Source organism: Thamnophis elegans, chromosome 10, assembly GCF_009769535.1.
Source record: "Thamnophis elegans isolate rThaEle1 chromosome 10, rThaEle1.pri, whole genome shotgun sequence".
NCBI lineage: Eukaryota > Metazoa > Chordata > Lepidosauria > Squamata > Colubridae > Thamnophis > Thamnophis elegans.
Window position 1 is genome coordinate 25,604,960 of NC_045550.1, and position 16,386 is coordinate 25,621,345.

The 16,386-nt window shown below is 38.9% G+C and overlaps 1 protein-coding gene across 1 annotated transcript; it reads right to left on the minus strand.

Annotated features, from left to right (window-relative positions):
• Nucleotides 1–1,583: 1,583 nt before the first annotated feature.
• On the minus strand, nucleotides 1,584–6,172 carry MORN4 (MORN repeat containing 4). Its single transcript, XM_032224954.1, has 4 exons — nucleotides 6,106–6,172; nucleotides 2,470–2,584; nucleotides 1,957–2,066; nucleotides 1,584–1,732 (listed from the first exon to the last, which is right to left on the minus strand). Exons 1-4 carry the CDS (start codon nucleotides 6,170–6,172, stop codon nucleotides 1,584–1,586), a joined length of 441 nt encoding a protein of 146 aa, XP_032080845.1.
• Between the last annotated feature and the right edge of the window lie 10,214 nt (nucleotides 6,173–16,386).

Here is a 16,386-nt window from a genome sequence, read left to right on the forward strand (position 1 = left end):
CCTGCATCTCTAGCAAGGAACCAGTTATCCCTTCCATATCATTGCCCACTATTTGTACTATATATTAAGAATGCCCTGCAATCTCCACATTTATAAGTTATAAGCTGTTGTGCTAGGTTCCAATGTTACTTAATGCATTTTCTACAATGGTGTTTCTCAACCTTGGCACCTTTCTGACGACTTTTGGGAGTTGAAGTCCACACATTGTAAAGTTGCCAAGGTAGAGAAACACTGTTCTATAAAGATATACAGTATGGCATTATCTGGGAACAGCTGTCTCTTTTAGCTTTACAGCACTGTATAAAAGATGCTGTTGCTTATTTTGGATACATATAGGGCTATACATGCCATTATTCTATGATATTATAATATATTGGACTAGTGATCAGCATCCTGAGATTCATTTTTAGTTTAAAGCAAATGTCTAGCCATTAAGGCAGCAAAGTCAGGCTTGAAATATTAATGGAATGTGTGGTAAAATTTCAGAAGCCAAAAGAGGGAAGTGTGGGTGGAGACTAGGAGTATTTGTGTGCAAAGAACTTCCAGTTTTGAAGTAGGAAGAAATTTGCAAACCTTTGCTTTGTCCTATGACTAGCAGAGGCAAGGCTTTAAAAAGTAATGATACTCCCTTTTTAACATTTGTAAAATGATACAGCTGTATATATATATATGGCACTATGGTAGATGAAAACCATGTAACATCTCTGGAGCTTAGTGAATCTCTTCCTACTAGGGCCCTTAGTTAAGTGACCTGCATCTCATGTAAGGAAGGAATAATTGTGAAATGCTGTCTCACACAAGAAGCTCACAGTGAAAACGGCCTTAACAAATTGTGTAAAACACAAGGCTAGAATAAAGAGTGGAAAGAGATCCTGGATCTATTCTGGAGCCTAAAGCAAAAAGTGTAGCAGAACTCAGACATTCTTCTTAGGCTGATCTGCAAAATTGTTAAAAGTCACATTCAGAAAGTCTAGAATTCTTAATGCCACTCAATATGTTAATTCTTTTTGCTTTTTCTACTTATTCATTTATATTTATTCATTTAATTTTTATAAAGAAAGGAAGACTGAGCAGTGAGGAATCAACTAGAGCTTTAGGGACATATAAGAAGATAGAAAATTAAACTAAATGCAAATTCTTTAATCCTCCTTTGACCACTGAAAACCAACTCAACTGATCATATAATGATAACATTCCAGCTGTGTTAGGTATGTGGCAAGAAAGATAGATTGTATATTAACGAGCCCCAGTAATTGGGATACCCATTGTGCCCAACTCAATTGTGGGGTTATAGGATTAGCAATCTGTCTAATGGAAAATGCTTCTGACAAAGGAATTGCTATGATCTTGGATGTGATACTGGCAGGAGACATAGGCTTCATAGCTGAGTTTTGGCACCAGTTCACATTATAGGGGCCAAGCTGCTTAAGGAAATGATAAAGGCAAGCAGGGTTCAATTATAATAGTTTGCATCCTAGAGATGGTATTTGCCTCTGTGAATCTTGCACTCCACACTCTTACCAACCTCTGGGTTAGGCTGCCAGTCATAAGAAAGCCCTGTGTTATGGTAGAATATATACCCCTTATGCTGTCAAGCTGTGTGCCATCTTGGAGGCACTCTGTGCACGTTGGACCACTGTCTGGCACTTTTCCCGTCGCAAGAGTTTGTTGTTTTCAAAAAAGCCTTCATTACGGGGTATCCCATGAGAGCCATCAGGAAAAGTCAAAAGTCCTGTGGGAGAAAATAGAACATCATTGTTCAGTAGGAAAGTTGATTTGTGCATGCAGTGCTGTGAAATACAGTATATCTGCATGTATCTCAGAGGAGGGTATTTTTAAGCAAACTCTCACTTATGCCCTGTTCCATGCTGCAGCAGAGTTCCCAAAATAGATTTAATCCAAGATTATTAGCTTTGCTGCTTAGTTACACCCACAGGATGTATCCTTATCACTCACCAAAACCATCAACCCTTCCACCCTTGAATTCTCCCTCGAAGATCATGTTGTCATAGCGTGTGAAGACTCCAACACCGTTGAATTTTCCTTGCACAAATTCCCCTTCATATCTGCAACAATAACAAGAGTGTGTCTGATTGGACACTGCTATCTCATTTGCAATCACTTTAATAAAGTTCTTAAAACATCAATACTAAATGAAAGGAAGGGGGCCATAGAAGTATTAATGGAATATCTTAAAACGTTCAGTGGCCATTCTACAGCCTACCAAAGATCTACACTGAAAAAGTATATGACAAGAAATATGGGATATTTTTGTTGCAGACTTGTATTAAAAGAAAACCCATGAAGGCAAAAAGAAGCAACACAGTCATTCTATAAAATTCTTTATTATACCATGGGCAATATGTACTACATATTTCTTATTTTCTGAAAATGACTCAGATCATACATGTGGATCCTCTCTCTGAACTAGCTAGCACAGTGCTACTGAACTCACAATCCAGCACTCACCTGGAACCATCTGCAAAATTGAGTACTCCATATCCATTGAAGAGACCATTTTCAAAATGTCCTATGTAAATGCTGCCATCAGCAAAAGTCAATTGTCCAATACCATGTCGACGTCCTAATGGAAGAAAATGAGCAGCATTACTTTTCTATCGGTGGCCAAAAAGGTAGACACTGTTGCTTGTAGGCCATATTTTATCAATCACTGTATGGACATCTTACTTTATATTCATTTCAAAATGAAAAGGAAACAATAACAGAGTCCATGCCAGATAATCTGGTAGGCAAATCAAGAAGGAACCTCTTGTTTGTTCCTTTTACCAATCATTATTTATAAAGCATGTGGGCTGCATTATTCCATGCATTATATTATATCATGCATAGGTTCACAGCACTCTTTTAAAAAAGATATGTGGGTCTCAAGGAACAGGACTACGGTAGTTTTCTAGATTTGACTGTACAGATACTACCATAAAGATTCTCATATAACACACTGATTCAAATGTATATCTAAAGAACAACTTTTTTTCCCAGCTGGACCCTACGTTGAACCTGGCTAGAAATGAAGTGGGCTTAAGAAATTGCTTTCCAGTTTTCAATCCATTTTTCAGCTTTGATAATGATGTTGGCCAAGTGTTCTGGTTACTAAAAACAAGCATTAATTGCTTAATTTTCTTGAGGTAAGTCTTTGAGGGCATGTGATTTTCATTGATAGATCTTTGGAATTTCACATAAAACACTCAGTTGACTCTTGCTTATAATTTGGTAAGCTAAAAATAAGATGAAATTTGATAAATAACAAAATCTATCTGATGCACTTTTTCTGGGCAAATGGTGGGAAGAAAACACCCTTCCCTCTGTCATTTGAACTAGAAAGAGAAACCAGCAGAACTCTTGTGAATTACAATTAAGTTTTTAAAAATGAAAGAAACGGTTTCCCCAATTCATCACTTCTGCAGGAAACTTAAAAGCAAAGATAAAAAAAATAAAAAATAGCCCAGCATATTACCAATGTACTGATGGAAAAAGAGGTGAAAAAGTTTAGTGACCAGCTGTTGTTTGTCCTTCATATTTTTGGTATGTCAATTGTAGATGTATATATGTAGGAATGAGTGAAGGGGTGCTTCAGATCACCACTTATCAAAGAGAGCAATGTCCATAAACTATTGTACTTCTCAAAGTACTAGAAGTGTCAGTATTTAGTTCCTCACCCACCCACCCCCAAAATAAGTGTGGAGAGCAGTGATCAGTGCTAGATGAGAGAAAATATGTCAGTAGCTCTATACATTGGAAATACCGAAGAATAGATATTGTATACATAAAATAAAAGTGCAACAGAGAACTATATAGCTGGTCATTACCACTGTTGACAACACTGAATAGGTTTATCAGTGACGTGCAGTCAGGTGAGGCAGGGGAGGCACAAGCTCACCACTGTCATCATGAAAAGAAAAAAAAATGTAAAAGGAAAAAGGCGAGAGCTGAGGTCATGCTGAGCTAGTTGCTGCCTCACCGTGGATGATTCTGCTTAACTGTTTAAAAAAGCCTCTAAAAAAGCACCTTCTACTATGAGGCAGGAGAACTGCATACCTCATCTAGTCTGACTTTAGACATTTTATGATCACTCGAGCAGAGTTAAGCAAGGATAAATGCCTAAAAATTCCTGATGTAGGTGAGGCATGCAGTTCTCCTGCCTCATAGTAGAGGGTGCTCATTTGGGTGGGGCTTCTTCAGAGGACCCGAGGCAGGAGCAGAGTTGAAATCCTCTCTGAAACAGCTGGAAAAGGTACATGTGGGTCGGAGGGAAGGGGAGGAATTCAAACTTCATCCTCCTGGTGCAGGGCTTTGGGCAAAGGCTGGAGGGAAGTGCTTTCCCTCCCCAAGTGTAGTTTGATTGCAGGCAGAGCCACATTGCCTTTTCAAACCTGTAATCAGTAAAGCTGGGCTGGATCCTTCGGGGCTGGGGGAAAGTGTGTGTGCTCCAGTATGGCTCTTTGATTGGCTTCCTGCCTCCTCCTGTGGTCTCCTCGCTGGTGCTCTTCCCTCCAATCCAACTTTGTGTGTGTGTGTGTGTGTGTGTGTGTGTTTGAGAGAGAGTTTGTTTGAGTGAGAGAGGGAAGGGGGTAGGAGAGATAGTCCAATCTAACTTCTGTGTGTGTGTGTGTGTGTTTGAGAGAGGGGGGAGGGAGGGAGAGAGGGAGGAAGGAGGGGAAGGGAGAAGAAAAAGAAAAAGAAAGAAGGAAACTTCTTTTGCAAAGGAGAAAAACAAATGCTGTCGCTTTAAATCGGAACTGAGCATGCCTGGCTGTGGAATTCTGGGAGTTGAAGTCCACAAGTCTAAAAAAAATTGAAACCCTCCACTGTGCAGGGCCTCACCAGCCATAAACCTCACCGCACGTCACTGAGGTTTATATACCTCAATCCTTTACTTCAAGGCTTTGCTCTTCATATAGTCATAAGGTAAGAGTAAAAGTTACATTGAATCAAAATTCCTAAAGTTGCTCCACTTTAGGATTTTGTTCATTGCTGGCATTAGGGAAAGGCTTACCTTTGTTAACTGTCCTATATCTTGTCAGATAACACAAGTGACTGGAGAACATCAGTTTAACTCCAAGCAATAATCACATTGCTGCCTAGATTTATATATTGTATGACGTGCAAATCTCACATGATACTATTAAGTATATTGATGTACTCCGGTCCATCATTAGTAACCAATAGTAAACTGTATAGGGATCATGAAGGGGGTCATCTCCATCTCCTAATAAATATATCTGGGTGAGGAACATATTATTCTTAGACATCTTTTCAAAGAAAACCTATTTGCAAAACTAGATTTAGAAGCTCTTCTCTCACCAGGATGAAGCTTACAGTATGTTCTTTGTTGCCTATCCTAATAGAGCCATTCTTTGCAATAGTCAAGATAGTTTCTTGCGGAAGCTACTGCAAAGTTGAAATAAAGAGTTTATAGCCATCCTTTTCTAAAAGCTATGCAAGCATCTTCTTTGTTAAATGTGTTGAATCACTTCTAGTCACCTGTAGTTCCTTATTATTGCAAGCTCCTTTTATGAAAGATATCAGAGGTATTCTGGCAAGAGCATGGATTCCTTTCACCAGCTATAACTATGATAGCAATTGTTTTTAAGCACAGCGTAATTCTCCAATTTTAGAAATACAGTATGAACACAGGGTACATATTGTATTTCTTGTTTCTGAAAAAAGTAGTATAAATACTATTTATTGTTAATGACTAATAGTATTGCAATTGTAGGTTCCAATTGCTTTGTTTTCAGTCCAAATTTCTGTTTACAGATGCGTACAGATTTGAAGTATCTTTCCTTTATACTTGCGCATCTAATATATGTTTAAAATAAATAAGCTCTTTCATTTTGCTCTGTTGAGACAAATATTGAGAATGTTCCCCTTCTTTTACACTTTGACACTCTTTACTTGTTCTATGGTCATTTTCATAACTTCATCTTAATAGAGTTCCTGATCTAACCAATTTCAAAACAATTTATTCTATTTCATAATGACAATAGAAAAAATTATCTGGCTTAATTCTTCATAGTAATAAAAATAGTATGTATCATTCCCAAGTAGGGTCCTACAAGTAAAACTGATGAAAAATTCACTTACCTTCCTTCCATTCTCCACAGTATTCCTCTCCACTGGAGTAAGTGAATGAGCCTTTAGTCAAGGTCATGATACTAACTTTCAGGAAGACAGGATAGCAGCTGCAACAGAAGGTTCAGGAAAATGAAAACAGCATAAGACAAGAATGAAAGGGGAGAAGAAACACTGGCAAAACTGTGGGATCCTTGGTGCTCTCTGAGCTTCATGGTTTTCTTGTAGATGTTTTATTACCAAACTAGGTAACTTCATCACTGCTAGGAGGGAATGGAGTTTATGTTTACAAAACTGTGGCACTACGAATGAGAAAGGTGAGTACTGTCAAGAAAAAGGGTGGGGCACACTGTTTCTTCCTACAGCAGACTTAGCTTGCCCCATTTTGAAATAAGCAAGTAATTACCATCTAAAAGGGCCTCCTATAAGTCCTTTGTCCAAAGTCATCTAACTATCACTAAAATCAGAGCATTAGAGCATTATTAGGTTTGGTTCCACACATAAGAAATAGCCATGTCTGAGCTTGATAGTAAGCCAAACAACGTTTCTGGTGCTGCACAAACATCACAAAATCATAGTATACATTTCATGGATGATATTAGCAAACATCACAATATATTTTAGAAAGTATTGCAGTTACGTAGTTAGTACATACATTCATAGCTTGAAGTGCCTAATTAGCTTATATAGGAAGTAATTTAATCCCAAACCAAGAAAGGGCTATGTATTTTCTCATTAAATTATGAAATAACTGTGCATTAATACTATTAATATTTTATGGTATTGAAGACTAAGAATTTTAATGACCAAATTGACAGCATATGTCAGTGATGGCAAAACTTTTTGGCACCAAGTGCCCAAACCAAAACACGTCTGCATGCACGCTTGCCAGCTGGTCTTCATTGGTGCCAGAGCACCGGAAAACAGCCCGAAAAATGGCCAACAACCAGACCATTTTGGACCGTTTTTCAGGCCACAAATGGCCTGAAAATGGCCCAGAAAATGGCTATTTTTGGACATTTTTCAGGCCATTTTCCGGCACTCCGGTGCCCGCAAAAACCAGCTGGCCAGAAACCAGAAGAGCAGCTGGCAACGGCGCGTGCCCACAGAGAGAGCTCTGTGTGCCATCTCCAGCATGCATGTCATAGGTTCACCATCACGGGTATATGTTATATGGATACAGGCACATTATTTTGATGACTGGCTCATTACTTCCAAATGTTCTTCTGACAAAATAAGAATGGGTTAGTGAAATACTACAATAATGTATTTAAGGCTGAAACAAAATATAGCACTGGAGAGTGCTGCTGTCCAGATTCCAGCTAGCCAGATATCACCCTATGGTTCAGGTTATTCTAATGTATATTGCTTAAAATGGCATGTGAAAATTTACTTTGAAACATTAACAAAATGCCAATCTTTGTACTTTCATATTGATGCCACTTAAGATCTTTTTAAAACAGGGCTGTCAAACTCATGTCGTCACGGTGTCGTCATGTGACATATTGGGAGTTCCCACCCCTTCGCTAAATTGGGCATGGCCAGCATGTGACGCATCTGGCCCATGGGCTGGGAGCTTGACAGCCCTGTTCTAAAACAATGTAGTGATTTTTGATGTGAGAATTACTTCTAAAATACTAATAGTAGCATACTGCCGATAGTGGCCTCAAATCAGACAGTTCCCCTCAGAGTGATAAAAGTAAATTTTAATCCCATCTTTCCTTACCTCCCCTCTTCTGCACACATAAGATAACTTTATTGTCATTTTTTTTACTGCGAGCATATCGGTCCACATTAAAAATGAAATTCTGTTGCCTGCTCTTAAGAGAAAGTGTATATCTACCCACATATATAACACAAATATAGGCATACTATATACATACATAAATATATACTGGCACCATAGACAGACATTACACCATACATATATATTAATCACTGTCCGTTTTGAATATGTAGGGGAAAACCTGAGAGTTCAGGAGGTTGATGCTATATGGAACAAACTGTTATTGAATGTAGAAGTTTTGCTTTGTACACCATGAAGTCTCCTCCCAGAAGGTAACAAGGAAAACAGGTAATGAAGAGGGTGTGTAGTGTCCCAGACAATGCTGCAGATTCTGCTCAAGCATCACTTATAATATGTGCTGTACCATGATATGGTATAGTATACCATGATACCTTAAATTAAAAGAATATGAATGGACAATGCTATCCATTGTATTTCAGAGTTGAGTCATAATAAATGGAAACTACTGTTTCCATTAATATTCTGCAATTTTATTCAGATGAACTTCAGTGCAATATTGAACTAAATCACTTCCAGTTCAACCATTCTTATATCCTAAACATATAACAATAACCTTCTTAAACATAGATTGTGATATGCTACTCTTATGGAATCCTCCCTCAAATAATATTGATATAGTAATAAGAGTTCTCACACACCAGACTGACTTTCATTCTACAGGTATTTCCCAATGCCAGTTGTATATATAGCAACTTCATACTTTCACTAGAAAGCATATCCAATCCTTACACAATAAATTTAAGTCTTACATCTTAGGTTGCTACAATTTATTAGTTTTATTTCACTGGACTAGATTTAAATGTAGCCTGAGCAAAAGGGCTCCACTTATGAAACATTCATGACTGCAATTTATCTGTAATAACTGTGGGCACAACCTGGGTGATCTCCATCAAAAAAGAGTGCAGTTGGATCAATTCAAAGATGCAGACCACCCTTCCATAGCAGGTAATCAGAAGGAAATAATTTGAATTGAATACTAATAGCAGTGAAGTGTAGTAGAGTTACTGTCTTTCTTTCAAATAGTTGAAACATTTACATGGTTTATTGAATTGGATCAACTGTGGAATAGATTCTAACAGTCTCATGTCTCTGAGATTCTATCAGTTTCTCTGACTTCACAAGGCTTCTGTAGTTCTGAATTGCTTTGTCCATCACAGCTTCAATAGCCTGAGTTGGGTATTGTTGTATTTGTTAGATTCCTATGTATTAAATGCTGAAAGTCACTAAAGGCTAGGAAAGAAAAAGTGGGCAACACTACATAAGGAAACTGATTCCTTACTGATAATTGTTGCTGCTATAGGAATTACTTATGGTTGACATGGTGAGAACCATCCTTTCCTCTGTAAGAAATGAATGGCTATATGATTGCTTGTGGAGAAACCAAAGACTGCTGGAACATTAAAGATTACAAAAATAATAATGTTTTTTGAAGCGACAATAGTCATATTTACATTTTTTTAAAAAGCTATTACTACTTAAGCTTTCTTTCATCCTACATGCCCAACTTGTCTTTATTGTTAATTCTTCAGGGGCAACATTTGGAGATACATCAACTATAAAAATAATATTTTTCAGATATTTATCCATCCAGTATAAGGAAACACATTAATATTCTGCCTGCATTTCTGTTGCTTTGCTCTATATGTTCTGGCTGTAATCCTTTGAGGAAGAATGAGTCACAAATGATTGGTAAGCAGTAATAGTATATGGGAAAAATGCTCACTTCTCAGTCTCGGCGGTGGCCATATTCCTCAAACGTCTCCTATTAGTGGATTATCTATTCAGCATACTTGTGTTATACACTTATCCCGAATCCTCTGTTAGAGTCATTCTCATACACCATTGGATAAGCTAAGCATGGGCATCATTTTTCATACTGGTATATATTACACAAAGACAGTAATTCCAAGTGTAAAAACCAAGAGGTTCCAGAGCAATAATCACATGTACAATGAAGCAACGACAAAAGATGTTATGTTCTATTTTCTTTATAACATCTCCAATTCATTTTAGATTGCTTTTTGATTTATAGAAGTTAATTTAGGGGGAAAATAGCTTTTTTCATCCATAGGTAATAAAGCCAAGATTATAAAAAGAGGAGTGCTCACTTACTATGTTATATTAAATGGGAAAACTAGCAGCATAATAACTGGGAAGTGAACCAAGACTTCAAAACTAATCTCAGATTCAAGCAACACAACATTGTACACAAACCAATACATCTCATAGGAGAAAGTATAAAGGAATATTCCTTAACGTGATTTTCTCCAGATGTGTTGGATGACAACTTCCATATTCATTCAGTCAGTGTGTCTATGCAGGCTGAAGAAAGTAAGACTGAACATTCAATATATCTAGAATATGCTAGGTTGGATAAGGCTAGTACAAAGGAGCAAAATACATTGTGCCTGTCTTTTCCCAAATGCCAATCAGAACCACGTTGTTAAAAACTTGCTGCTGTGAAAAAACACATTTGCTTTCTTCTGAAGAGAAAAATTTGTAATGAATGATTAAAGCTTGCTAAAGGACTACACAGAAAGAATCAGAGACCTGCTTGTCCTTTCAGGGATCTTATAGTACAATGACTGCTGCTTCCCTGGAAATAATTACAGCTGTTTTACGGAGCAGAGCAACTGCAGTTGCTCAGCAGCAAACCATGCGGGTAGCAGTTTCCCAATTTCTGAGGACATCTCCATACACATCAGCAGAATCTGATTCAACGAACAAAAAGCCAACAATCAAAGAGGACCTACTATACTCCCATGTTTTAGTTTTTCCTAAGCGACAACCTTTCAGGCAATGCTAACGGTCCTGAGTCATCACTTACCCCCAGGCAGCATCCCTCAGTAGTGGAATCAAAACTGCTCACTGCAAAGTCTCTTTTGACAGCTCCGCGATTGAGCCCAGCATCCTTAAGTCATGCCCTGCAGCCCGGAACCACGCCCATCTAGTAGACTACAACGGCTCTGCACCCCGCTTTACCGGTCGCTGCTGCTGGTGCTGCCTTCCACTCAGCCTTTCTTCGCGTTGCAATTTCCTGCCCCCAAAAGCCTTCCTACCCGCCCGGATTCCACGCAGCATTCCCGGCCACGTCATCCCTAGGCTTTTATCTATCCATTGCACCAACAATGACCGCGCCCCTCACCTGGATGCAAGCTTTGTAGCAACTGCCACCAGCCGCACGCCCCTTTGCTCTCCCCCATGGGCTACCGCTTCCCCCCGCCCTCCGCTATGCCAGGCTTCCCCCCATCAATCTCTTAGGGCACTCGCCCACTAGGTATTATCCGCTCACGCTGTTGGTGGTTTCCTAGACAACCGGTAGTAACGCGCCCCTCTATTGCCCAGCCTTCCGGCTAATTTTCCCTTCCCTCCGTGGCCTTCTTTGTGAAGGGCACGGAAATTTTCACGGACCGGCCATATTTCTGAGGGGCAAAAAGACAAGGCTTTCCTCTCCACAGAAGTAAGAGGCTGCCATGCTGAGGCTTTCCAGAGCTCCTTTCATTGCGGGGAGAGATGCCTGCTGCGGCTCCCAAGAGACAAAATTTGGGAAAGGATGCCGAATCAAATAGGCAGTGCCTCTAAAGAAGATGATCAAAAGGGGGCTTTTATGAAACAATAAAACTGTTTTTAAGTGCCTGGCTCTTGCTTTTGTTTTGTTCAGTAAGAAATGCAGTGAATGTTTCCTTATGGCTACTGGGTGGCTGAATTTTGTTGAATGATATTTATGCATTGAAGTTTTCTTTAAACTGTTTGTTAAAATCTTACCTCCTCCTCCCAAAAGTGATAGTAATTCACAAATAGCAAATGAGTATTTCATTTCAACTACACATATGTTTGAAGCAATTCCATTAATACTAATAGCTACAATTTATTAAGCTTGTATAATGCCCTGAGTCTTAGGGCAGTTTCAAAATCCCTTTACGTGTTAAGGGATTTAGACAAAGCCAATTTTTAAAAAAGCCCACCAATCTACCCAGAATCTGGATATAACAAAACAAAAAGATGTTCTGACTTATTTTAACTTACGACTTGACAGCTGGTCACAACAGCCACTTGATCAAAATAAAATGAAATTAGAGGAGTTATACCAAACAACTGTGACTCCTTTGGTCATATTTTCAGAGATATTTCCTTACCCTCAATGTCTTTAACAATGAACAAGCTTCCAATATATGCCTTCATTGGAAAAGGGAGGGACCGAGATATTCAGAGATGTAACTGCCATGGTGAACTCTATATAGCATAATCACACATGAAGAGTTGGCCGCAGGAAATGTTTTATGACATTTTGTATTATATCATAAAATGTTTTATGATAATTTTTATATTACAAAATATTTATAAAACTTGTCAAATTTCAATTTTGTGGGTGTCACAGATTTTGGATTTTGGATTTTGGACATGTTCTGCAAGTTAGCACATTTGAGGTATTTTGGTTTAAAAAATGATGCATTGTTTCACTCGGTTAAAGGTTATACCCAAAGATGAGAATATATAGATTACGACTGGAAAATCTAAGGTATTTTAGCATAGAGACTAGGCAAATATCAGACGACTTCTGCTTTACTGACTTAGATTTATGTTTTGATCTTACCTCTGAAGAGCCAAGGTGGCGCAGTGGTTAAATGCAGCACTGCAGGCTACTGCTAGATCAGCAGGTCAGCGGTTCAAATCTCACTGGCTCAGGGTTGACTCAGCCTTCCATCCTTCCGAGGTGGGTAAAATGAGGACCCAGATTGTTGGGGGCAATATGCTGACTCTCTGTAAACCGCTTAGAGAGGCCTGAAAGGCCTATGAAGCGGTATATAAGTCTACTGCTATTGCTATTGCTATTGCAACATGGGATAGAGATGATGTGACCATTCTGGTGTCCCTGAGCCTCTCTGGCTATTCAATACCATCAACCACAGTCTCCTTCTGGACTGGCTTTGAAGCTTATGAATGAGAGGCACTGTGTTCTAGTGGTTCTTCTTCATCTTCCATGGCTTGTTCCAATCAGGGTTGGTAGAAGTTGAAAAGTTAAGCCCTAGCCCCTGCAATGTGGGGACCCAATGCTGGAGCCTTTCGCCACTCCCTTTTAACAGCTGCATGAAGCTGCTAGGTCTTCTTCTGGAATTTGTTGGTATGGAATTTAGTATCACCAGTATGCTAACAATATCTAATTATATATCTCTGGATGGGGAGGAATTGGCTTCAACTCAATCCTGGCAAGATGCATGGCTATGGGTTTTAGAGCCAAGGTGGCGCAGTGGTTAGTGTGCACTACTGCAGGCCACTTCAGCTGACTGTTATCTGCAGTTCAGCGGTTCTAATCTCACCGGCTCAAGGTTGACTCAGCCTTCCATCCTTCCGAGGTGGGTGAAATGAGGACCCAGACTGTGGGGGCAATATGCTGACTCTGTAAACCGCTTAGAGAGGGCTGAAAGCCCTATGAAGCGGTATATAAGTTTAACTGCTATTGCTATCTCTGCCCCCGCCTCTCCGGGCCTAAATGATACTTCATCTTTGACTCTGGTGGAACTCCACCAAAAATGAGCTGGTACACAATTTGGGGGTGTGGGATTGGGTGCTCATCCTGAACTCACAACTTCTTCTCAAGGAGCAGGTGGCAGTTATGGCTAGGGGACCTTTGCACAGATTTGTCTAGATGCCAATTGTTCTCTTTCCTGACCTTGCTCATGATCACTCATGCTTTGGTCACTGCCTGTTTGGATTATTACAATGCACTTTAAATGAATCTGCTCTCAAAGTCCACCAGGAAACTTCAACTAGTTCAGAATGCAGAGCATGCACAGTAATGGGGTCCTTAGGTTTTCTCATATAACACCCCTGTTGTGTGAACTGCTTCCAGTTTCCTTGCAGGTGCAACTCGAGCTGGTGGTCATCACAATTAGCCCATGCCCAGGTTATCTGTGAGTCTGCTTTTCCCTAACGACATTTACTCATAGCAATAGCACTTAGACTTATATACTGTTTCACTGTGCTTTCACTGCCCTCTCTAAGCAGTTTACAGAGTCAGCATATTGCCCCCAACAATCTGGGTCCTCATTTTACTGACCTCGGAAGGATGGAAGGCTGAGTCAACCTTGAGCCTGGTGAGATTCAAACTGCCAAATTGCAGTCAGCCAGCAGTCAGCAGAAGTAGCCTGTAGTACTGCACTCTAATCACTGCGCTACCGTGGCTCATCCTGTTAGGTCAGATAGTGTGGCATGCTCCTAATTCCTCCTCTAAAATATTGCCATCTGATGGGAGCTAGAAAGCGTGATTGATCGTGTAACAGAAATTTAAATAAGAGAAGTAACATTGTCTGTAATAATAAATAATAATCTAGCCTCAAAGGCATTATATTCCTGTTACCTAAAAACTTTTGGAATAAATTACTCTTGATTAATATAAATCATGTAAAATCATCTGAAAACATAAACATATCAATTCTCATTCTTAATTCTAAATGTTATGAATATACAGTATTAAAAAAAGTACTGAATCACTATAAGATTCCCGCAGGTCAAACTACACTTTCATTAAAAACACCAATAACTGCAATATTTCTTTTTCTCTTTCTTACTCATGAGTCCTACATAAGGTATCTTAACTGATATTTTAGTAAGGGTTCATTAAAACAGTTTATAATATAAACTGATCTGGCAGTTTAATTTTTCTCCACTGTGAATTTTTTTTTTATATGAGATCACTCAAATTCTTATTCTATGATAGTTTAAGTGAAATTTAATTGGATAATAATTTGTTTAACTATGCTTTAGTAAATAAATCATATTTGACTGGGTTTATACAATGCATTAAACCATAAATTATAGTTTAAAAACTAGAGTATGCTAATGCTAATGCAGAAGCAAACAAATGAAATGATTCTCTATGTATTGCTTGAATCAAGACATCCTAATGAACAGATAAATGGAAGAATCTAGTTTTAAAAATGGAAACTTGAGTACAACAATAGTCGTTCAATATTTTTTTTCATTAAATAATAGACATATCTAATATCCCTATGATTCTTCTTGAAAGATTTCAGACATGACACAGCCAACATGCATTGGAATAAATATGATTGTGAATTACATTAGTATTAATAGTTTTGGTGACATGCAAGCACTTGAGAAACACAATTGTTTTCCCAGAGAAAGGTTTCCTTATATTCAATATATTATGCAACCCTTATGCTAAGCAATTCTGAATGAAAAGAATGAAATAAAACATATAATAATGTCCACTAGCTGATGATTTTTGAGAAGCACACTAAAGCTGTTAAAGAAGTAAGAAGGGGGTTAAATTTTCAAGTTTTTAATAGCTTAAGCAAAATATTCTCCCCTCCCCCCTCTTTAAATAGGAACTGTCACTTTGGAGAGGAAAAGTACAGAATTTGCAACACAGCGTTGGCGGTGGAGTGAGAAGGGCAGGGATTGCCAAGTGTGCATGCCACGCTGAAAGTAGTTGAAGTGGAATTGCGATGTAGGAGTTGCGATTGTTCTCCAACATTTTTATTTCAGAACAGCCAGAAATACCAATTCTGTCAATTTCCCAACATTAGAATAATTGAAATAAAACAACCAGGGAAGCAGATAATTAGAACAGATGAGTTCTAACAGGATTTATTTACTAGATTTTTATCCTACTTTTATACTTTATAAGTAATTCAGGGTAGTAAGCATACATAATACTCCTACTTCCCCCTATTATCCCAACAACAACAACAACCCAAGAAGTTGAGAGAGTGTGACTGTCCCAAAGTCACCCAGTAAGACTTTCATGCCTTACAGAGTGGAACTAGAATTCACAGTGGCCTGGTTTCTTCAGCACTACACCTCTTGGGTAGAAAGAAGACAAATCAAGAAAACTGTCCAGTGACTCCACCATTCAGTGACAGTGTTGCCTGGCTCCCATGATGAAAGTGAATGAGGTGGGGGCGGGAGTGTAGAAAATTATTGGAATCCAATAAGATCATAAATATCCAGAGGATACAGGCAGCCATTTCCTAGGAAAAGGGAGTCTTTAGGATTATTGCGATTAAAGGCTATGGGGTAATTTATTTCCCGCTACAAGTTTTAAGTCCCTTAAGATCCACGAAGTCCGTCCAGCACATTTGCAATGCCAGCCTTTCTGCAGCCCGGGCAGTAGGATATATAATTTTTTTCGAAAAGATTTACAATAAGATCGTATGAACATTCCAAAGCGGTGTTATACGTGCATGATGTATACCACTGTACATTACCTAGGGAAAAGAATTGTGTGTAGCATACTGACAAATGGTCATTGCAATCAGCGCACAATACGTAGGTGTGTGATTTAGCAACGGAGCGCTAGATGACATAAAATGTCTTCAGCATAATCAGGAGGCGATACAGTATACAGTAAACTGTACATGTAATGCAGAATGCGGGCGGCGCTCTGATCAAGAAACGGAATTGTGGCAATAGGGGCCTAGTGGGGGGAAACGGCACAGATTGAAAAGAAAGGAATGGATCTA